Source organism: Mus caroli, unplaced genomic scaffold (assembly GCF_978045245.1).
Source record: "Mus caroli unplaced genomic scaffold, Mus_caroli_1 scaffold_6, whole genome shotgun sequence".
Lineage (NCBI taxonomy): Eukaryota > Metazoa > Chordata > Mammalia > Rodentia > Muridae > Mus > Mus caroli.
The window spans coordinates 71,931,831-71,956,659 of record NW_028227261.1 but is presented as its reverse complement, the minus strand read 5'-3'; the positions used below and the strand labels follow the sequence as shown (position 1 = coordinate 71,956,659).

At 41.1% G+C, this 24,829-nt stretch overlaps 1 protein-coding gene across 3 annotated transcripts in view; it reads left to right on the top strand.

Moving 5' to 3' along the window:
- The window catches only part of Ccdc171 (coiled-coil domain containing 171), a 366,744-nt gene that overhangs the window by 119,359 nt on the left and 222,556 nt on the right, over positions 1-24,829 (top strand). For all 3 annotated transcript variants that reach the window (XM_085839201.1, XM_085839202.1, XM_085839200.1), the window contains 6 exons: positions 1,037-1,139; positions 13,867-13,973; positions 15,664-15,753; positions 16,665-16,865; positions 20,056-20,223; positions 21,852-22,040. In XM_085839201.1, the coding sequence (XP_085695327.1) occupies positions 1,037-1,139; positions 13,867-13,973; positions 15,664-15,753; positions 16,665-16,865; positions 20,056-20,223; positions 21,852-22,040 (858 nt within the window). The remainder of the gene's footprint in view (positions 1-1,036; positions 1,140-13,866; positions 13,974-15,663; positions 15,754-16,664; positions 16,866-20,055; positions 20,224-21,851; positions 22,041-24,829) is intronic.

Here is a 24,829-nt window from a genome sequence, read left to right as displayed (position 1 = left end):
AGCAAGAAAGGCAGAGAACAGCAGCCTCGGTGGCCTCCGTCATTCCCACCTAGCATCGAGATCCACCCAGTTCCTGTAGTTGAATCCTTAGTCTTCATCTTGATTCCTCCTTTTATTTGTGTGTGTGTGTGTGTGTATGTGTGTGTGTTGGAGTCCAGCCAGTGCCGTGTAACACACTGTGGTGTGGCTGGGTGTTTCACCTACTGTGGTTCTTTCCTATGTTGTATCTGGTATTCCCCCTTCACTGCTAATACCATCGCTTGACTTCTGCGCTACGCTTGTTGGTTCTGACTGCATTCACTCTTGTCATCTGATAGCTTGCCATGCGGCTGCAAGCAGGGTTTTAAAAAGAGTATTGTGGAGTTTTTCTGTCTCAGTTTAAAAATAGTTTTTATTCATTTTTGTGTATGTGGTGTATGCATATATGCCCACGCATATATGTATGCATACTCACCCAAGCTCACGCGAGTGGTGACCGAAGGCCAACAGTGTGTGATATCCTTCATGCTCTCCAGCATATCTTTTGGGACAGGGTCCTTATCGAACCTGAAGCTTGTGGATTTGATCTTGCATTCCTGAGATGTTCCTGTCTCTGCTTCCCCAGTGGTGAGATCATGGCTGTATGCCACCATGTGTGGGTTCCACATGCGTTCTAGGGATTTACATTCAGGCCACCATGCGTCTGCAGTGAGCACTTTACCCGATCAAGCCATCCTTCCAGTCTCCTGTTTCAATTTTATTGTCATCAAATGTTTATCTCTTGTTATAACATTACTTTGAGGATAGAAAGGTTTGTATGTACAAAGTACTTAGGAAGTGTGCAGCACTAAGTTCTCAGTACAAAAAGTCTAAGACTTTGTATAGTTGCACGTTTGACCAAGTAAAATGTATATGTCAGAGTTTATTAGTAATGGGTTTGAATTGGGCAATTAATATCTTGTTGAGACTTAATTACGCTATATAAATTCACAGTAAAATCTTGAGCTACTACAGTATGTAACCTTTTTATGTGTGCTTTTTTCTCCTTAATGAAAAGGCTAAGAAGCACCAGGCCTTCCTAGTGGAGACATGCGAGAATAACGTGAGAGAACTGGAATCCATCTTGGGCAGCTTTAGCGTGTCAGCGCAGTGGACATCAGGTTAGTCGGAGGTGTAAACTGACAGATGCATCTGTCAGTGCTCGGAAGTCACTCCAGTTTGGGAATTCTGCAGATGCCTCTGACAGTCCCTCATCTCAACAGGCTTTGATTTGATGACATGATAAGAGCGGTTCTCACAGCAGTCAGCTGGCCTGGCTGCCTGGGAAAGGGTGACGGAGTGAGGGCCTGCTGCTGTCCTCTCAGACTTGATTTACAAGTGGTGAAGTCTGTGTGGTTGGACAGACAAGGGCTTTCTTGCTGTGTTCTGAATCCAACCGAGAGAAGAGTCCTTACAGTATACCTGCAAGGGGAACAGATGTTTCCATCAAACTGAGCCAAATTCTGAGGCAACCTTCAGCAACTTAAAGGTCACGCATTCAAAAGGTTATACAGGACACAGACTGTAGGAGTGCGTGTTCTATACCGTTGCTTTCCAAGCCCATCTCCTCATGTACATATATATGCACTCTGGAGATAGTAGTGCTTAGCTAAATTAATTTTGATTTCATATTAACCCACTTTAACAGACTGAAGAACTTACAATATTGGGTAGAAATGTTTTGGGAACTACTAACAAACCATGTTTACAAAGCTACTATCTTATTTTTTTGTGGTTTTGCATCTTGTATGCTTACAGTGGCTTGAAGTTGAAACTTTTATTTTTCAGTTTTCTTTTGCCTCAATTTTTTAGTTGTTTTTATGATGTGATTATATTTTTAAGGATATAAAATTAAATCTCCTTATACATATATTTGAAGGTAATTGAAAGTGGTTTGGCAAGGGAGTTATTTGGGGGGTGGGGACAGTTGGTTTTAAGACAAGGGTTCTTCATGTAGCTCCGGCTGTCATAGAACTATAGAACTCACTCTGTAGATCAGGCTGGCCCCAAACTCAGAGATCTACCTGCCTCTGCTGCCTGATTTAAGGCATGGGCCACCCTGAGCTGGTGAGAAGCGACTGCTTTAGGAAATGGAATTTTGGGGAAGTTTGTTGCCCTGGAGCCAGTGGAAGGATCTGATAGGAGCCAGTGCTCTAGCTCGGGGCCTGCGGATCTTGCAGCTGCTGAGCTGTTAGACATGCACTATGCACTGAAGCATTTTCAGTCTGCAGGGTGGGTATAGTTCATGCCTTTAGCTGTGATTTTATTAAGTTCACATGTAACTTTTTATTCTTATTTTTATTAATGATTTAAAATAAAAATTATGGGGTCTGGAGAGATGGCTCAGAGGCTGAGAGCCTTGGTTGCTCTTCAGAAGACTTAGGTTCAGTTTCCTGCAACCACATGGTGACCAACAACTACCCTTGACTCCAGTTCTACTTATAGGAACTGGAAAAGGAAAAACAAATCTTAAAAGAATTAAACACACACACACACACACACACACACACACACACACACACACACACACACTCGCACACCACAGCATGTCAGTGGAAGTCAGAAAATAGCTTGTGTAATTTGAGTTCTCTTTCTCCCATGTGGGTCCCAGGGATAGAACTCAGGTGGTCAGTGGCCGGTGCTTTTCCTGCTAATTCTTCTTGCTGGCACCAGTATCTGTATTTTTAAACCTCAGATTGTACACATGTGTCCACACTACAGGTCATGGGAGATGCATTGCCAGGCGTGGACCGTGCCCTCGGCTAATGATTCTTGAGTTGGTATAGAGGCACCATGGTGTCAGTAGTTGGTGACAGTCACTTGCTGTTGGTCATGGCGGATGCATTCTCCTTTGGTGCATGTTTAGCCTTGTGCTTTGTGAAGCTGACCCCCATCGCTTGGGCTCCTTTGCCTCTGGCTTCTCAGTAAGTTTGGACAGTGGGTTCCAATAGGAGATGTAAGAGGGTGGGAGAAGACAGTCAGGACATTATTTCTGCTCATGCTCAGTGTGGGTCCACCCATGAAGGAGCTTCTCCTTTCAGTATCTGCACCTCATACCAGGTGGATCCTGTTTCATAGGTGGCTCTTTCCAGAGTGAGGTGACAGTGTACTTTCCTCTTGACCCTCTAGGCTTGGATATGGAGTTGGTTTTGCACTTGTCTGTTTTGGTCTGTCATGATATGGTGTTGACTCTGTGCCCGCCTACCTTCCTGTCATTAGTCTCTTTAATAGAACTCTCTATGAGTTGTTGTGAGGGAGCCATTTCTCACAGACTCACATACCGACTTAGGACCTGTCTCATCCCTGTGTTGTTCTTACAGTAGATTCTGTTTCAACTTATCCGAGTTCAGGTTGGATTGCTGTTGTGTATTTTCTTCAATCTGTTTTTATCCTTGATATGTTTTTAGCTGCAATTTTATTAAATCATTACATAGCCTTCTTTGTTTTTCATTTAAATATTCAACATTAAAATGAAGTAATTGCTTATTAGATATTGAGCTGTTCTCAGTAATTGCTGTCAAGTATTAGGTAATTCTGTTGTTTAATTAAAGTGAAATGATTGAAAATTATTATGAGGAATTAATCTTAGTCCAGCTCTGACAGTAGTTGCTCAGTGTTTGGGTTTTGTGCTTGCATATACTAGGAAGCCTTCTGAAGTTAGTGTAACCCGTGAGTTTGTCTTCAGATAGCAGGTGATCAGTGAGTTAGTCCAGGAGTGCTTAGGACTTCATGTACACAGAGCATACCTTTATTTTTTCACCAGTGTGGCACTTACACCCCATTTCCTGAGGTCTCCTGCACTGCTCTGCCTGAGCACTGCTCTCCGTGCTCCCACTCATGCTCCTCTCAGTCCTCTTTCTTGACTGTCAGGATGATGAGTGAACACGGAAGCTCTAAACTTTCAATTAGAAGATGAGTCGGTTTTGGGGCTCCCAACCTGTAGCATCATAACTCTGGTTAATAAAAGTCCACTGTATATTATATTACAAAGTTGTGAAGAGATTAGACTGTAATGTGTCCTTGCTGCCCTCCCCTGCCCACAAAGTAGTCATTATATATAATGATGGATGTGTTAATTAACTCGATTGTGAGAATCACTTCCCAGTGTGAATATACAACAAACCACTTATTGCATGAACTCATAGTCAATTATTCTTCAATAAGGCCAGAAGAGGACAGCAGAAACACTTGTGAGAGCATGGGTTTCCTTTGCTCCAAACTGGCCAGGCTTTGCATATGACGTAGAAGCCAGAATCCTAGCAGTGGTCAGCTTCTATCTCTCTCATCTACTGACCTCACTTGCTGTTAATCCCCCTGCCTGGGTTCTGGGCCTCTGTCTTTCTATCTGCTCTTGAGCACACCAGGCATTCTCATCTTAGGTCTTTACAACGGACACTCTTTCTAGATGGATGACTATTATTGTTGCTGTTGCTGTTGTTGCTGTTTCCGTGGTGCATTCCTGCATAGCCCCTTTCTACTGTCCTTGAGCCCATGTTCAAGTGTCCCTGAAACTTACCCTCTGCATAGTTTCATTTTTTTGTGTGTGCCAGAGCACTTATGATTGTCACACATTTGTGACACACTCTTTAGTGCATTTCTTACCACATCTAAGTTGTCTAGATTCACTAATGTATAGGGTAGTATGTGTTATAAAGTAGTCACATGGAAGCTAATGACTATGACTAAAAACATAAGTGTTTTTTTTTTTTTTTAACATAAGTGTTTTTAGAGAATGCTGAAGTCTGTTTTTTAATTTTTGTTTTGTTTTAGGCAGGGTCTTGATACATAGTCCTGGATGGTCTCGAACTTGCTATACAGACCAGGTTGACTTTGAACTCACAGAGATCTACCTGCCTCTGCCTCCTGAGTGCTGGGTTTAAAGGTGCACAACAGCACGGCTGGCTTTGTTTTACATTTTAATTTCTGTAGCTATCAGTGAAGTCATGAAGTATTCTAAATTATGGTAGTCTCTGGGAGCTTGTGGTAGTCACCAGAAAGACTGACTTTGGGTGAAGAAGATGTGCAGTTCTTTATGTAGTGTAGAAACTTCTCAGTGATTGCTTCTGTGTCAGACAAGACAGCCTCTCTCTACTTAGGCAGGGACATTTATCTGTCCTGTGTTTCCTGCCTGCTATGGATCCTGAAGCAGTACTGCTTAAATCCGCTTTGTTCTCCCCTGGTGGGGATGGAGGGCTGGGGGAAGGGTTCGTTTCTGCTTTGAGCCATGCAGTCTTCTGCCTCAAATATAATATTTCTTCTAATATAGTGTTTGTTGTACTCTAAAGCTGGCAGACATCAGACTGTGACTGTTGACAAATTTTTCCTTGTGGTTCAGTCTTGAATCTTCACTATAGTGGACTTTCCTTTAGCTTTTCTGTCCTTGAATTTGTAATACTGTAGAAATACTACTTTCCTTCTATTTGGACAGACTAAAAAACCCATGGAAATAATAGTCACAGGGGAATGGAGATATGGCTCAGCAGTTCAGAGCTCTGGCTGCTCTGCTAGAAACAAGGGTTTGATTCCTAACATCCATGTGGCAGTGTATAGCTGTCTGGAGCTGCACTTCTGGTGGATCTGATGCCATCTTGTGGCCTCCACTGGCACTACATTCATGAGATATACATGCATACACACACACACACACACACACACACACACACACACACACACACACACACACACACGAATAGCCAGAGTTGGATGCTTTTAGGTATGTAAACGTTGTCTAATATTAAATTGGGCAGTCTCTGGGAGTCCTTTTAGGAAAGTCAGGAAAACAAACTGGACTTTTTCTTTCTTTTCTCTTCCTTGATTTCTTTCAAAGAGAGATATTTCCCAGGCCTACTGTCACTTTGGAATTTGGATTATTCTTGTGAACATTGTTGGAAGTGCTGCTGCTGGAGATTCTTGGGTTATAGAGGCTGAGGGCAAACTCTCATAGATTTAGTTCATGAGATCCTATGGAGTGATTTCGCTAAGAGTACTCCCTAATATCCCAAATCTGTGTAAATAGATGGAATGTATTATAGAAGTAGATGACCACATATATTACTGGCTTTTCCTAATACAAAGAATGCCCACAGATGTCAGAATATTTTGTTTCAGATATGTACCTTGTTTCAAGGCCAAAGATAGAAACCATTTCTCTTGCTTCATCTCTTCACAGAGATGTGTTAGAGATAGTGAGTAGTTACAGTAAAATAATTGTGGAATACTCAACTCTGTAATAATTGCCCTCCACTCCAGCAGCCTCCTGTGTGCTTGTCTTCCTGTGGTTGGATGGCCAGCCCTTCTCTCCTGTTCACAGTTTTCACTTCACAGTTGTGGTGATTTCACTGAGAATGGCTCCAGAGACTCTTGTGTTTACAACCTCAGGGGAGCTGTTTGGAGGGGCCATGTAACCTGGAGGTGGAGAGTGTAGCTGGAGGAGGCACAGCACTGGGGTAGGCTTTGAGCTTTAGTGTCTAGCCCCACTTGCTGTTACCTTTGATCCCTGGTGTGGATGAAGATGTGACCAGCCGGCTGTCATATTGCCATGCTTTTTCTGACTGTTGCCGTTTCTTCCCAGTTGTGATGGCCTCTATCTTAAGCCAAAATAAACCCTTTCTTCCTTGCTCTGGTTTTATGACAGCAGAAGAGTGACCAGTACAGTAGCTGTACCCAAGCTTCAAAGGCTTTCGCAGTAATGAATCTTGGTCCATTTGTTCATTGTAATGTTTGAAGATGCACTATTGTTCTCTACATTTCTTGGTCCTTTTCCATAGATGTAAATCATATTCAATCAAAGTAAGTGAAATTTTTTTGTTTCACTCTGATTTTTGTTAACTTTTGTTTCTTTTAACTTTTAAATTATAGAGCTTATAGTACTAAAGAAAGAAAATATTTACATAATTAAAAATTATAAATATTAAACATGACTCAGAACTTATTTATGTTTTATAAAACAATCATATTGTTATTTATGATTTTTTTTTGAGATAGGGTTTCTCTGGGTAACCCTGGCTGTCCTGGAACTCTCTTTGTAGACCAGGCTGGCTTCAAACTCATAGAGATCCACCTATGTGTGCTGGGATTAAAGGTTTGCACCACCACCGCTTGGCTGGTTATTTATGGTTTTTTAATGAATTGTATTCAAAGTAACACTTGCTGATAAAATGGCCCTAGTTTTATGCATATGAATGTATAAAAAAGTTGAAGACATACAGTAGTAATAGAAACCAGAGAAATATTTGGTCTACATTATATATATGTATCAATAAATGAGTTGGGTCACACTCACACACACACTCACACTCATACACACACGCACAGAGCAATAGTTCGGTCAACTTCCTGTGTGTATTATCTCCTTGATGGTAGCTATCCTGTTCACCACTGCACTGCCCAGCTTTTGAATTGGAGGACCTCACTAACGGTGCAGTGAGGAAGGCGGCTGTCTCCTGAGTGAGTGCTTATGCTACTGAGTTATATAAGCGAGCAAGCTGAGCAAGCCATGGGGAGCAAGGCAATAGAGTGCCTCCCTAGCCTCTGCTCTGCTTTGGTTTCTGCCTCCAGGCTCTCTTCCTTTTCTGACTTCCCTCAGTGATGGAGCGCGATCTGGAAGTTGTAAGCTGAAAAAATACTTTCCTCCTCAGGTTGCTTTTGGTGGTGCTGCTTACACAGCACCAGGGGAACAAATGAGGCCAGCACTGCTTTTGGACTCAGCTGGAATAGTTTTTCCATCTTTTCTTACTCTGTTTCCATCTATAGATATCACGGTTTCCTTCCCTTTCCGTTAACTCACTGTTTGTTTTCATTTTGAGCTCGGTCTCACTGTGCAGTGCTGGATGGCCTGACACTCGATGTAGACCAAATTAGACTTCCACTATCTGCTTGCCTCTCCCAAATGATAACACTGAAGGCATGCGCTGCCAAGCCTGACTTCCTAACACCCGGATGTAGTACCAGGCTTTCTGTGGTCTCTGTGTATTAGATATACTCCTTACTAATATTTCCCCCTTGGTAACAAATTCCAGCTTCCCCGGTACAGAAAGAACTGTCGTTGTTCCTGTGACCCTGCCATGTGGTCCTGCACGGAGACTAGGTAGCAGCCAGATCAGCTGTGTTAATGGGACTGTTGCTGTAGCTCATTCTTGTAGCCATTCTTGCTTGAGAATTAAGAATTAAAGCGGCCAAGCCTGTAGTCTGGGAAGGGAAACAGATCTTTCACTCTTGCTGGGGCAAGCCAGGGTGGTTTTCAGGGTTCAGTGTCAGGACCCAGGGGTCCTGACAGGGAGAGCAGCACCACTTCCGGACTGCTGGGTCAGAGTGGATTGCTTCCCGGAGGGTCTTAGCCTCATGCCGAAACTGCTGCCATCTGTCTGACGCGGTGAGTTTTCAGTTGCCACTCGACTAATTATTTTGTGTGTTTGCCAGACACTCCAGAGTGATGGCACCAGTAGGAACAGTGACTTCTATGAAAACATTATAAAGAGTTCTCTGGTTTTGAAGTAATGGTGTTTGAACACATGATAGGACATAGGTGTTTTTAAAAATTTTTAGAGAGTGATTTCATCAGAAATATTATGGTCAGGTAAGGAAAATTATACACATATATCTTATAAGAACAAAACACTGTCCATGGAAATGCCTCAACATAATTATGTTGCTGCTTGGTCGTTGACTGATTTACCCAATGCTTGATGTCCTGTGATAGACCCTCTGTTTGTCTCTGTTGGTGATAACTTGGTACTCAGTAGGGGTTGTAATCGAGAGAGCCCAGGTGAATCAAGTCACATATTGTTGAGGTAGAGGATTACCTCCATTTGTGCTGCCATGACTCCTTCAACTGAGCACAGGCACAGGTATCAGGAGAAGAAGATGTCTTACATCCATAAAATGCTTCATTTCGTCTTTGTGATTATTAAGGTTGTTCACTACTGAAGTTGAGCTGGGTCCGTGGCCTGTTTGGAGAAGGCAGTCCAGGTACTCGTCCTTTGCAACTCTGTTACTAATTTTTCACTTACCCATTCTTCAGGTCTGACTCTTTAGCCAAACGCTTAGATGCTGCTCATAAATTGGCATATATTTATACCTATGACCGTCTTAGTGCAAGGATGACAACAGTCAGGCCTTTCCTAGATGTACTGCCCAGACTGACTTCCTTATTGTCTCTCAGAGCCATTCTCTAGTGGGGATATAGTGCCCTTGTAGCTATCTATTTTTGAGTGGTATCAGTGTAACATTACAAACACCTTGAGGTTCATCTCCTCCCATTAGTCATCTGGTTAAGGGGAACATTCCAAGCATCCCAAGTATGGTTTAAGAGAGAATAAATAATAATGATAATAATAATAATAATAATAATATCTATAGGGTCTATATTACTTGCCCATGCAACTAACTTGTGCTCTCAGGTTGAGACCAAGACCAGTCGCATGTGTACCACTTCATGTGATGACTGAGTGAAGTTTATAGGTTGGTGAATCAGTCACCAACTGTTTTTGTGATGGTCCACACCAGGTCACATGGCACATTGGCGGCCATGCCTTTATTATCTGATGACCAGTAGCAAGTCCAAAGTCACCTCTTAAGAATAGCTATCTTTAGAGAATAGACTACCTTGCTTCAAAGTCCTAAAAGTTTCCTCTCCGCTCATCACACTAATCAGTACTATTGATTTAGAAGAAGGTAATAGAACGGATATATAAGGTCCCCTTATGAATGAATAGAAAGTTGGTGGGTGTTTTTATAGACTAGGTTATGATGCAGAGCTAGCAATGATGTATTTCTAAAGCAGAGAAATGAAGGTTTATCATTGTCCTGCCAGCTGAAAGAAATTGTTCTGGTTGCCCATAGTAGAGAATAGTTAATTAGTAACAGAATGAGTTACTTAATTCCAGCCTCTGGAAAGTGCTCACTCTAACACTAACAACAAAACCATTCCTATTCCTAACAGCAGCTACAGAAGTCGGCATCCCTCGCGGCTGCGCCCACTCAGTACAGCGCCGCCGTCCCCTCAGACCTGCCCCCAGGCCACACCTCTTCAGATGTGTGCTGATGGCGATGTGGTAGGGCCACTGCTTACTTTCCAGGGTTTTTGCAGGCACTGATTTCGACATGTTTGCTCCCTGAAACATCCCTGGAAGATGGCGTCCTTTTTACACTTATATTTTAGCAGATAAAAGTTGTAGTGACTCCCACCTGCCTTCTTCCACACTTGGTTGCCTTTGTCTTCTCTGGCTTTGGATTGCACATGACGGAAGTGACTCTGAGGTGGGTTCAGGGGCCCGCAGATCCTACAGAGTCTACTTTGCTTGACCTCTGTAAGCTCCTGCTCTGTTGACTCGCAGACCAGTGACAGCTCCAATCTGGTGTCCAGTTTTCCCAGATATTGAAGTGTCCCAAAGTGGCGCCATGCTTTCCTTGTTTCAGCTAACTCCAACTGGTGCTTCACCCCACTGCTCCCCAGCCCCACCAGTGCACCCCAGTGAGCAGCACCTCCTCATGTAGCCACGCCTCACCTGTACCTTTGGGAGGTCTGCCTTTTACACCATAAAACAAGGCATCAAAGTCTAGGTTGGCTTCTGTGTGCAGAGATATGCAGTGGAGAGGGAGAGAGGGGGAGGGGTAGGGGGAGGGGGAGAGAGAAAGAAAGAGAGAAAACCAGTTTATTTCAAATTGAAATAAAAGCGTAGCCTGAGGTAGCCATTTATTTATTTGCTTATTGTTTTAAAGTGAATGTTTGCTGTTTGTTACTATAAAAGCCGGTATTAAGTTATTCACAGTGATCTTAAGCTTATTTTACTTAGTTATAAAACCGATCATGAAGATCAAGTCAGTATGTACAAATAACTTATTTGTAAGAAGTTTTTTCTCCGTTTATGTGTATGTTATAATTTACTCAGTAATTATATTTGTTGTAGCTATTTTTTTAATTTTAAATTTAACTTTTGAAAAAGCCAATTATCACCACTGTTCTAAATATGTTTTTTTTTTTTTATTGTTCCTGGTGGGATTTTTAAACCTCTGATGGGTGGTTTTAATTGCATATTAAGTTTCCGTTCGTGGAACAGTGATTATTTGGTGAGATCGGCTTCTCTTCCCTTCCCTTCCCTTCTTCCCTTCCCTTCCCTTCCCTTCCCTTCCCTTCCCTTCCCTTCCCTTCCCTTCCCTTCCCTTCCCTTCCCTTCCCTTCCCTTCCCTTCCCTTCCCTTCCCTTCCTTCCCTGCCCACTCCCTCTTCCTGCCCACCTTCCCTTACTGTCCCCATCCTTTCTTATAAGTGTTTTGTCATGTTAAGGATAGACACTCACTTTATAATGGATATTGGTAGGACAATAAAGCATAATTTATGCTTCAAGGAAACCTTATGGTGTCAACATTTTTTTAGGCAAATTTAATTTTGCGTAATATATAAATGTGTGCATTGGTCAGTAAAGAGAGGGCATATGGACCCATACGTGTTCATATTCTGATGATTTTATTCCTCTGAATTCCTTAGAGTAAGTTTTCTCCTTAAAATATAGCAGATTTTCTGGCTGTTTTTGAATTTTTTTTTATAGCCAATTCTGTGCAGTGGCAAAATTATGCCTATTTTAATTTTGTGTAAGCGATCAGTTTAAAAGCATATTCAGTATGACTGTCAATCAGGGGAGCCACAGGAGACATCCGTGTTTGGTCCATGCTGCTGCTGGTGGTTGATGATTAGGGTCTGTGCTGCCGCTAGGCTGGAGGCTGTGTTGATATTACTGCCGGAGGTCATGCCAATATCTGTGGTCTATGCTGCCCCTGGCTGCTGCTGGCAGGGTGGCATCTTTGGCAGTGGAGTCAATGACTGCAGACTCACAACTGAGGAGGAGAGACACTGAAGGCCGCTGTGGCCACCCTCCTTCCAAAAAAGAAACAGTCCAGACATGAAGCTATTGACGAGAGGCCTTTAAAATTGTGATCAGGATGCTGAGCTGTAGCTCTCCCAGAAGCCGAAGCGAATGGCTTCTGGGAGGGGGTGGGGAAGGACTCACTCAGGGGCCCGGAGACTGAGGTGCTTCAATGACTGTATGGGAAACATGATTGGACTTGGTGTACTTTTCTTCTTCTCGGTGGGGAGGGCACAAGAGTGGGAGGGCGGACCTTGGGATGGGGAGTGGGAAGGAAGTGAGTGTGACCAGGATGATCAGGGTGCATTGTACGAGATCCCCCTAATAATTAATGGAAATGCTGTGTTGGGGAAAAGTGCTCTGAGTCATCTTCCCAAGTCAAAGCGAGTCCTAGCCTTGTCGTCTGCTCTGCTCTTGTGGCTCAGTGTGCGAGTGCGTGTGCAGGTGCGCGTGCGCATGTGCGTGTGCGCGCGCGCGCGCGCGTGTGTGTGTGTGTGTGTGTGTGTGTGTGTGTGTGTGTGTGGTGTGTGTTTCTGTTTAGAGTAAGTATTGCTTCACATTACTTTTTAAGTTGAACATTTTAGCTTTACTTAAGAAAATCTAACTTGTTTTTATACTGAACGTAGTATCTAAGCATACTTTGCTAAATGCCTTAACTTTATTAATATTTTCTCCAAATTAGACCCATAAATATCAGCAGTATTCCGAGATGTATAAAGTTGGTTTGTCGCTGACTGAGACTTTCTTGCCGTCTTCTGTCTACTTTTGCCTTTTTTCCTGTCCCTATGAGTCCCAGCACTTGACTATTTGAGAAATGGATGAATGACGTCAATCATTGTGTAGCCACTCCCTCCCCCTCTGATTGCACTGTACATGTCATATGAGCAGACACTACCCTGACCTTTCTCACTTCTGAATGTCTAATGCCCAAAGTTGATACACAGTGGGAATTCAGTTAGTTATGTAAATGAAGGAACCATAAAACATGTATTTCAAATTCTTCTTTATTTTTATTTTCATTTTTTAAAGACAAAGCCTCACTATTTAGTCCTGGCTAGCCTAAAACTCACTTTGTAGACTAGACTGACCGTCAGCCTACAGAATCTGTCTGCTGGCCTCCTCAGTGCTAGGATGAAAGGTGTGTGCTACCATGCCTACCTCACCAATGCTTCTTTAACAATTTTTCTTTATTGAAAATGTTTATTATGAAGTGAAATAGTTGGACTATAAAATATAACAGAGAAAAAATACTTTTTGCCTAAGTATTTTCAGGCTAAATTTGATATCTTTTTAATATTTAAAGAATGGTAAATAAAAATCAGCTTAATATAGTATTAGTTTTTATTTTTTTGAATTGGCCCCATTAGTTTGACTTATGTTCCAACTATAGTAAAATAGTTTGAGGGTATAATATGGAAAGATTAGTATTTTTACAACAAATATAAGCTATGAGGATTTTCTTCAAAACATGGTGTGAGCTATGTGTTTAGTAGCATTTTTATTGTTTATTTAAAATTATAATTTGAAAATTGTAGGTATTAAAGAATATTTCTAAGCATAGTAGGAAATGATATATTCTTCATTCAGAAGTTATTGTTTAAGCAAAATAGCTTATTGTTAAATGCCTGACTGATCATAAACAGAGACAGTAAATATACGTAATTCCTCTAAGCAATGCTACCAGAGATGATTTAATTGTTAGCTTATAGGTACATACATCTCTGTGGCTGCCTAGGTGGGGGAAGTTAAGTGTCTTGATAGGGTAGAAACACACTTGAACTTACTATATTATGAGTTTTAATTCGTTCATTTATTTAGAAACAGTATCAGCACTTGACTGTACAGCCATGTGCCTAGAGAATACATTTCTGTTCATATTTCATGTCTTTCTGGCTTTCTTACTAATTGTAATGTCTCTGTTACTGTTTGCTTAGCTTCTGAGCCTGTGTGACTTCAAGGGTGTGTTTTCATCCCATGCTTTTCTCCAGGCGTCCACAAGGACAAAGATAAGCCTCCCAGCTTCTCTGTCGTCCTTGAGACTTTGAGGCGGACCTTGACAGATTACCAGAACAAGCTGGAAGATGCATCTAATGAGGTAACACGTGGACTGTTTGGCTCCACACACGGCCTTCAGGCAGTACCAGTATGCAGCCCTTGCTTGTTACAAAGGTCAAAAAGATTGGGGATGTTGAATTGACAGCTTCACAGATACAGAAATAATAAACCCTTGTCACTGTTCTTTCTTCAAGTGTGGCCTAAAGTAGTGTCTCACTCCCATTTTGTAATTCTGTAGACACACAATGAAAGGTTCCTGTCACTTGGCCTGAGTAACTTATCTGTGCAGAGAATTTAAGTGAAACGTTCTCCATTTAAATGTCAGCATGTTTATGATCTGTGGGTGGTTGAAGAATTTAGGTTTCATTAAGAGTTTAACAGTTTCTAAACCACAGAAATCTTAATAAAAAAACAGAAATTAATTTTCGTGCTCCAAAGGGAGTTAAGTGTTGTTAGAAGTTTTTAAAAACAAATATCTGTTTGATGTAGACTGAAAGCTGTTAATTTGCAGATTAAAAAGCTCAGGCTTCTGGTTGTCATCTCATTTGTATTGTTTAATATGTGAGTCAGTAATTTTCTTGGGTATTAAAATATTTTATGAATTTATGCTTTAAAAATTGAAGAGTTTGTCTAGATATTTCTTGTCAAATTAGCATAGGTAGTAACCACATTAGTTAGCAAAACAACAGATCTTTGTATAGCCATCGACAAGCCCCATAGCGTAGAGTTAATCTCTTTGTTTTATGTAACTCAAAACCTGCAGATTCACTTGTGTACTCGATTGGCAGAGGCTTATTTTATTTTAGGTATGGGGGGGGGGCGGGGGGCGGGGGGCGGGGCAAAAAAGAATTAGTCTGTTTTCTAAAACACCTTCTGTAATTGTTCACAAGAGAAAAGTGACCATTAAAATAACTAAATTCTTTGAAGAGCAGGCATTTCTAAGTCTTCCCAGAGAGACGAGAGACCCTGGATTGTTAGTAGTTCTGAAGTTCTTCTGAGGCCTAGGCCTGGACGCTGCGGAGTAACTGGGAGCAGGACCCACAGCGAATTGTTATTTGGGAGGATGAGTGTCACATGATCCTCAGCACAGTTGAAAAGTCGACTCAGCAGGCTTTGGCTTAGTAATGTGCTTTGTTGTGAACCAGTGCCAGAGACAGCAGTGGGGAGACCAAGGGGGTGGCCGCAAAGAAAGCAAGAAGAGCAGCCTGACAGAAAGAAGAATGAACTGTCAAAGAAAATAAATCACAGGCGGAGCAGGACCAACTGATGACCTGCCACAGCCTTCCCAGTAGGACTGCCTGTGACTGACCCCGAAGCTGTCATGCGGAGTGAGGGACCAGTGAATACCCTCTTGATGTAAAGCAGCCCGCCCCCCCTTCCCCGCACTGTTCCCCCTAACTGTTCTCGAGTCTTCCCTTACCGTTGCCACAGCTTCTGGCATGCGGTCCAGTAGGATTTTAAGAATAAAGCTGTGTTTACAGTAAGAACGCAATTCTTTTATCTAGATAGCGGGCAGAATAAGAACATCCCTGGCGTTTTAAGGCTGAATGCTCTCTTTGCAGCCAGGTGAGCATGAGACAGAAACTGCACAGCCTTTAACCAGAAGTGTTGTAGACTCAATCACTGTTGAAATAGTTATGCCTAAGTAATCGCATAGCAAGCATTTGAACACTAGCTTTTGGGTCACTCCTTCTTGAAGAAATGTCAAAAAGCTATTTTTCTTTCATCAGCTAAACAACATAAATGATGCCAAGGAAAAGACATCCAACGAACTCGATTCCACCAAACAAAAGATTGAGACTCACATTAAAAATACAAAGGTATTGCAATTCATGATAACTTTTTTCCCTTTGCTAAGAGACAAATATATTATGAAGGGATTATTTTAGAGATACCAGAAAATAAAGCTTCCATTTTCAAAATATTTTTGAGCATTCAAAATTTCTTTTTTTTACTTTTTTTTGTTGATCAAGTGTTAAAGGAAAACTTGATTCCCCTGATGTGATTATGATATTACAGATTAAAGCGCTTTGAGACTGAGTGTCCTGCTTTAGATGAGTATTGAACACATGTCATGCAAGCACGTGTGTTGGGAGTGTCAGTTTCTTTTCTGGGTGGAGCCATTGTTTGTAGTACATCATCTCTGGTTAATGGGTTGAGACCACAGTTGGCTAAGGCTCAGGAAAATGTTGATTTTATTTTCTGTGTTGGTTTTGGCTATAGAGTTGCAAAATTTGAGTTTCCCAGTATTCGTTGAACCTGAGTTTCTAATGGACTGTTTGATAGCGTAGTTTAGTAGAAATTTAGGTCTTATTGTTTAGATTTTTTTTATCAGTAATAGTATTTGGAATGTCATATGGAGAGTATATGTCCTTATATTAAAGGTAAAGAGATTTATGGTTTTCCGTGTTACTTAAGTGTTATTAAAGTTTTAATTTTTTTTATTTTTAAAGTATCCTTTTAAAGTAATTGAAAGGAAAACTTATTTTAAATAACTTTTTGGAATAAGCAGTTTTAATAAAGTATATGTTTAAACATTACAAATTTTCTAATTCTGGATGCAAATGTTTTACTTGGAAAATAGATTCTGTAAAATACCCTAAGTGTTTAGCATCATAAACAAACGGTGATCATTTTATACTAGTGTTTTGACGGTTTTCACCATGTATTTATGTGTGTGCCTCTCACCTTCTGCCATCCCTCTGGTCTCTTTCCTTGGTGTTTCTGACAGGAGCTGCAGGATAAGCTGACAGAGGTCCATAAGGAGCTCAGTCACTTGCGAGCTAAGTGTGCGGACCGCGAGGCTCTGATCACCTCGTTGAAGGTGGAGTTGCAGAACGTGCTGCACTGCTGGGAGAAGGAGAAGGCCTGTGCCGCCCAGTGTCAGAGCGAGCTGCAGAAGCTGTCGCAGGCCTTCCAGAAGGACGCTGAGGTATCGCCCCAGACAGAGGGGAGCCAGGAAGGCCTGGCCCGGACCTCAGCTATGTGCCTTCCATGCCCCAGTGACCAGTGTTACCCACATTTGATTTCATTTAAAATCTGTTCTGAGTGTCACACTTTGAAATGTTCCTCCCAGCTGCACAATCACTTCCTGCTCTGTGAGAAACAAAAGCAACCTGGTTGAACCCTCATGTCACTTGGACCGTCGACTTTCTTCCCTGCTCGGATCTTTTGTATCTCACGATGCCATGTTCCTTACTGGCTCGTCAAGGTTGGCCTGTTTGCCAGTAACGACATCATTTTTTATTAGAGTCATCCTACAGCTTGGCTTGATGGAAAGAATTTTTGTATAACCAAATAGATTTGGACTTGGATCCTGTTTTTTTTCTGTTTGCATCAAGCATGGCTCTGGGCAAGCCATATAGGTTTGTTGCTCCAGGTCTCAACTTCCATAATTGTAAAACAAGACTAATATCTCCAGACAGCCTCCTTTTCCTTTAGAATTAGGAGTTACTAAGGAAAATTGCAAAAACCCAGTTACCTATCTATCCATTTTTATTTATTAGTAACTTATTAAAATTATTTTGATATTTATTATTTTTATGCCTATGGGCATTTTGCCTGCATGTGTGCTGACCATGTGGATGTCTGATGCCTACAGAGGTAGCAGAAGGTAATAGATCCCCAGGAACTGGAGCTATGGACTTTTGCAAGCCACTATGTGGGTGCTGGGATTTGAAACTGGGTCCTGTGCAAGAGCAGTCAGTGCGCTTAACTGCTCAGTTGTCTTCTTAGTCCTATCAGTGACTTCTTAAAATATGACAAAAATCTCATATTCTGTTTGAGCCTGTTCTGTCTACAGTTTTCTCTTACTTCTGGGATAGTTGGTGGGTTTGTTTATCTAAATTCCTGCATATTGAATTCATTATTCCAGCAAATACAAACCCCAGTGCCAAGAGAGTAAAAAGGAAACATTATTTCCAGCCGTCGAGTCTGGGCTTTCAGTTATGTCCACATGAAGGGGTTGGAATTGTTGTATACATCAGATAGTGATTAAAATAAAGGAAACTGGAGGCCTGGCTGTACTGTAAAGTCAGTGTCCAGAGCGCTGTGACCGGGTTCAACACGTGTGACGTGATTGTGGATGGTCTCCTCATGCCAGATGGGTGACGACCACGGCTGCTTTATCACAGCCCGAGTGAAACGCACTTACTTAGGTGACACAGTGAGCTTTTCTTAAGGAGGAAGGAGCTGCTTTGAGTAGAGCTGTGGTCATTAGTAAGTGTGGAGGAGGACTTCGTGCCTGAGAATGAGACTTGGGAAATTGTACATTTCAACTCCCTGAAGAGTGTCCAAGTCCTCTTTAACCGCTTAGGAATGGACAGCACATAGTATATTTGTAGTAGCAAGTTTTCCTTTCCTCCTCTTCCTCCCCCTTGTCCTCCTTCCCCTTTCTCTTCTTTCTTCTCCTCTACCTCCTCCTTCCTGACAAGGGTCTCTCTACAGAGCTCAGGCTATCCTGGAACTTACTGTGTAGACCAGGCTGGCCTCAAAGTCATCTCTGCCTCCTGAGTGCTGGGACTAAAGGCATGTGTCATCATTCACATCAATTTTTATTTCTTGAGCCAGTGCGATTTTTTTTGTATTTATTTGCTTAATTTTTATTTTATTTTTAAATTAGTATATCTGAAAAAATGAGATAGTATATAGGTGAATTAATGTACCTTATTTTGAAATGTTTAAGAAAATGGTTACTACAATTTCCAATAACAAAACAAAACTTTTAATATACTTTCTTAGCTAGGGTTTTACTGCTGTGAACAGGCACCATGACCAAGGCAACTCTTATAAAGGTCAACATTTAATTGGGGCTGGCTTACAGGGTCAGTCCATTATCATCAAGGCGGGAGCACAGCAGCATCCAGGCAGGCATGGTCCAGAAGGAGCTGAGAGTTCTACATCTTCATCTGAAGGCTGCTAGCAGAATATTGGCTTCCAGGCAGCTTCCAGCCCTCACCCACAGTGGCACACCTGCTCCAACAGGGACACACCTTCTAATAGTGCCACTCCCTGGGCTAACCTTATACAAACCATCACATATACTATATTTAGTTTTTTTTTTTTTAAATCTACACTTTAACTTTCATTTTCACCTAGTTTTTCTTCTTTCAAGTTTTTTTCCCCTCCTGCTGATATATAGAGATATTTTGAGGGAACTGATTTTATCCACAGAAGATGTTCATTTTATAGCATCACAATTACTTCATCTTTTGAGTTTCATCTTTTGAGATGAAATATCTACAAAGATGTCATCTTAGTAACTAAATCTTCTAAGTGTGTTCAAGATAAGCCAGGGTTATACTGGATTCTAGGACAGAATAAATATCTTAAGGCCATTTGGTAGTGGATAGTTAATGATCATAATAACAATATGCTTTTTAAAGGGGGTGCAAGCATGTTTCTAATTGGACAGTTTTGAAAATGTGTCTACTTTAAATTGCTCTGTTACTTTGTAACACTTAAACAGCCACAAATGCCTGGTGTGCCGAATGCAATATAAACCTCTAAGTGGGAGAAAACAAATGAGCCCTTCTTCTATATCTTTCATATACTGTGTGCTTTGCCTAAGGGGGTCGGGATAGATTTCCTATATGTGATAAGTAGAGTCAAGTCTGTGGGGGGCGGGAGAAAGCTGTGTGATTGCAGACATGTAAAGTACCCTGCCTTTCACTAGAGTAGAGTAAAACTCTCCATGCCATTGTATGACCTAACACCTGTTTCTTAGAATATAAGTAAGAAAATGTAGAATTGCCACATTGGCTTCAAATGAAAGGTTCTTATAAAAAAATTAACCCAGATACCTTGTGTTACAGATAATAAAAATTATACCTAAACAGGCGCTCACATTACCAGCAGTAGTAAGCGCAGATCACATATCTGGTGTTCCGGCACCTAATTGCAGTTGTGTTTTGAATACCAGTCTAAGAAGTACCCAGTATTTTATCTAATGCTTGTTTCCCAGTGTGAGGGAAAAGGCCATCTAAATGATAGTAGCTGAAACCTGAGTACTTTCATTCTAGATTTAAAGAATAAATTCTTTACTATTTGTATTATGTATTTTACTTCCTACAGTGTTTGTATTCAGGAGTTAACGAGTCCTTTTTTTTTTTTTTTTCTTGCAGGAGAAGCTAACCTTCCTTCACACCTTGTATCAGCACTTGGTAGCAGGCTGTGTGCTCATAAAACAACCAGAAGGCATGTTGGATAAATTCTCTTGGCCTGAGCTTTGTGCAGTCTTGCAGGAGAATGTTGATGCCCTCATTGCAGACCTTAACAGGGCTAATGAGAAGGTAACTGTCCTCAGGCACCAGACACCTCCATTAAATTCAGTGACATTTGTCCACATCACAGTATCATTAAGAGAGGCTGACATTCATCTTATTTCAAAAAGAATTTGGATGTTAATAATTCAGTACCATTAATTATGGCTTGTCTACAGCTCAGTTTGATGCCATTGCTGTGGGCATGTAAATGTGACTGAAGTCTGTATGAAGTCTCTAAGCTCCACTTTCTGTGCAGGACATGCTAATACTACTAGCCAGTATTAGCCACAGGGACCTAATTAAGAGAAAATAAATTAATCTTACTGATGAAGCAACTCAAAGAACTTAGTCATTTACATTAATAAACCAACTCTTTATGTTAGCATAAAATAGAAACGGGATGTAGTTATTCAAAAACATCATCTTAAAAGTCTTTGCTTAGGAAATATGAAGTGTTGTTTTAAAAGTACTTAGAAAAAATTTAAGTTATATTTTGACTTGTTTCTTCAAATGCCACAAACTATGTGAGAAAACCACCACCCATACTTTAGAAGGGGAAATGTAAATGTATATGTTATCTCTGAAAGCAGCAGACTTTATGGTTACTTTACCATTCTATAAGCCGAGGAATTCATTTTGTCGGAAATAGAAAAAAAAAAAAAGCCCTGCTGCTGTTATAGAAAGTTAAGAGGTGCATCAGGCCATGCATGTTGCTATTTAAGGTACTGTTACTTCCCCTCGGGCTGTTGAGCTGATCAGAACTGTGTGGCAAATACACTGTACTGTAATATTTCGATCTCAGTCGCAGTGATAGTTGCTGTTAAGTAAGAGTTTAAAAAAATCTAAGTTGTATTAATAAAATGGTCCAACTTCAAGGTATGATCTCATATTATTGAGCATTCTATCTTTAGCATATTGAGAGTATAACCCAAGGCCTTGTGAAGTAGGCCTGCGAAATGGGAAAATAAACTGTGAGGAACAGAGATGCTGCTGGGAGTGAGTCTGTGTGCAATGGGTTAACGCAAATTGATAATTAAATTAAATATGTGCTTTGTGTCTCTGCAATGATGATTTAAATTGTTGCTCATAACTGCAGAATGTTAATTGGCATGCATGTTAGAAGAGACGGGTTTTCTTTTTAGTGTTTGTTACTATGAAAACTGGGGGTAATGGTCTCCATTATTATGTATAAAATGTATGTGCATTTGTAAATCTCATTTAAATTAATATTTCTTTCTCACCTGAAATAGCCTGAGCTTTGGTTCTAGAAATAAGAATAATTTTCTAAAATGTAAATGAAGAAAATATCCAATAAAAATTGGAAAAAAATAAAATAAAAAAATTGAAAAACAAACAAACAAACAAACAAAAGAATGATTTTCTAAATTGTCTCTGTAAAATTGATTATAGAAAAAGCTACCTTAATAGAAGGAGGAAAAATAAAAATTCAATGTTTAGGTATGAAAATGATACCATTTCCTGCTACACTGTCTAGTATACCCCATAAATTCTGGTTCTTATTTTATTTACATTTTAACTTAGTGTATTTATGTAATCTTAGGGGTAAAATATAGTGGAGGTTGTAGATCTTTTCTTGATACGTCATCCACAGATTCAAAGCCATGTCTCAATCTGCATTTCACTTGCATTGATAGATAAGCCACCTGGAGTATATCTGTAAAAACAAGTCCGATACGATGAGAGAGCTTCAGCAGACGCAGGAAGACACCTTCAACAAGGTGGCGGAACAGATCAAGGCCCAAGAGAGCTGCTGGCAGAAGCAAAAGAAGGAGCTGGAGTTCCAGTACTCTGAACTTCTCCTGGAGGTGCAGAGGAGGGCACAGGTAGGCTGCACTGCAGAGCTGGACAAGGTCTGGGAGCAGCTGGGGAATCTCATCGAAACACTTGGAAATCCGCAAAGATTAATAAAAGTATTTCCAACCAGGGCCGCTTTGTTTAACCATTCCCATTTTCTTCTTCTCTTTTTGGACAGGGTCTCCCTGTGTCTCCCTGGCTGACCTGAACCTCACAGAGATCCTCTTACCTCTGCCTCCGAATGCCGGGATTAAAGGTGTGCACCAGCATGCTTCAAATGCCTTTTATCAACGCTAAACCAGTTTAAGTGTTCTTGAAGACCTCATAGAATTTGTTTAAGTTATGATCACACAAATACACATCATTCATTGTGCTACTTCTTATAGGCAGGGATGAGAATGGTAGCTAACAATATATAAATGGCAATAATTTGCCTGGAGAAATGCACTTAACTACCTAAATCATCTGCTCCCAATCAAATCTAGCATAGAAGATAAAATACACCTCACAGCCATTTCACAATAGGACCTCAAATTGTAATTCTGGTTCTCATATAATGTTAGAAGGCACGTTACCTCTTTCACTGCTGTGACGCAGTACCTGTGCCTATTTCTCTGTGTGTGTGTCTGTTTTAAGGATTTTCTTTTACTTGAGTTTGAAGACACTTTTTTTTTTTTTTAAACATAATATGTTTGGTTAAATGGAGAAATTATATATCTTTTATTTGCTTTTAAAGCATTAGGAGGTGTGGTAGAATATCGGTGTAAGTATCCTTATATGCAGCTGATTCCATTTTGGGGGCTTCAGTTGAAGGAGCACTTAAGTCCATTTGGGGTTAAATGTGTTATGCTGACTTAGGGGTTGAATATGAAATTCTTCTGGGAGTTCATGAGTTGGGAGTGTACTTGCTATTGATGGGCTTTGGGGAACTGGTAGAGTCCTATATGTTGGGACGTAGCAGATTGTGTATGATGGCATAATTGTTGTATATGATGACACTATTGGGAGGCAGTGAAAGGCAGGCGCAGAGCCTGGTTGGAGGAAGTAGGTTACTGGGGAAATCCCGCCCCGTCTCTCTTCCTGCTTCCTGTACACCATGAGGGTTACTGCCTAGGTTTCTTATCCTTGCAACCCATCATTGTGTTGTTCAGTAGTGACAGCCAAAGGTTCATGGGCCAGAGTAAATCCTTCCTGCCTTATCCTTCCTCAGAGCTCTTGTCATAATGGCGGAGATCTCACATATCTCCTAATATGAGAGGTGGAATTATAGTTGTAAATAATGCTGAGGTGCTAGTTAGCTCTGCTTGAGAACAGAAGGTATAGGGCCTAAGTGAACTTCAGCATTTCCATGCATATTTGACTTAGTCAGTTATCGTATTTTCTGAAAACAGTCACTTTGTTTATTGTATGCAGGTAGTATGATGTACTTTGCATATTCAATTGGAAGGAAAACCTGTAATTCAGTGGAGGGAGCTGACAAGGGTTCAGTTTGATCCCCCTCCTCCCGAGGTCGGATGCCCTTCTTTTTTTTTTAATTTTTAATATTTTTTATTATGTATTTTCCTCAATTACATTTCCAATGCTATCCCAAAAGTCCCCCATACCCCCTCCCCCACTTCCCTACCCACCCATTCCCATTCTTTTGGCCCTGGCGTTCCCCTGTATTGGGGCATATAAAGTTTGCAAGTCCAATGGGCCTCTCTTTCCAGTGATGGCCGACTAGGCCATCTTTCTATACATATGCAGCTAGAGTCAAGAGCTCCGGGGTACTGGTTAGTTCATCATGTTGTTCCAACTATAGGGTTGCAGATCCCTTTAGCTCCTTGGTTACTTTCTCTAGCTCCTCCATTAGGGACCCTGTGATCCATCCAATAGCTGACTGTGAGCATCCACTTCTGTGTTTGCTAGACCCCGGCATTGTCTCACAAGAGACAACTATATCTGGGTCCTTTCAGCAAAATCTTGCTAGTGTATGCAATGGTGTCAGTGTTTGGAAGCTGGTTATGGGATGGATCCCTGGATATGGCAGTCTCTAGATGGTCCATCCTTTCATCACAGCTCCAAACTTTGTCTCTGTAACTCCTTCCATGGGTGTTTTGTTCCCAATTCTAAGAAGGGGCACAGTGTCCACACTTTGGTCTTCATTCTTCTTGAGTTTCATGCGTTTAGCAAATTGTATCTTATATCTTGGGTATCCTAAGTTTTGGGCTAATATCCACTTATCAGTGAATACATATTGTGTGAGTTCCTTTGTGATTGTGTTACCTCACTCAAGATGATACCCTCCAGGTCCATCCATTTGGCTAGGAATTTCATAAATTCATTCTTTTTAATAGCTGAGTAGTATTCCATTGTGTAAATGTACCATAATTTCTGTATCCATTCCTCTGTTGAGGGACATCTGGGTTCTTTCCAGCTTCTGGCTATTATAAATAGGGCTGCTATGAACATAGTGGAGCATGTGTCCTTCTTACCGGTTGGGACATCTTCTGGATATATGCCCAGGAGAGGTATTGCTGGATCCTCCGGTAGTACTATGTCCAATTTTCTGAGGAACCACCAGACTGATTTCCAGAGTGGTTGTACAAGCTTGCAATCCCACCAACAATGGAGGAGTGTTCCTCTTTCTCCACATCCTCGCCAGCATCTGCTGTCACCTGAATTTTTGATCTTAGCCATTCTGACTGGTGTGAGGTGGAATCTCAGGGTTGTTTTGATTTGCATTTCCCTGATGATTAAGGATGTTGAACATTTTTTTCAGGTGCTTTTCTGCCATTCGGTATTCCTCAGGTGAGAATTCTTTGTTCAGTTCTGAGCC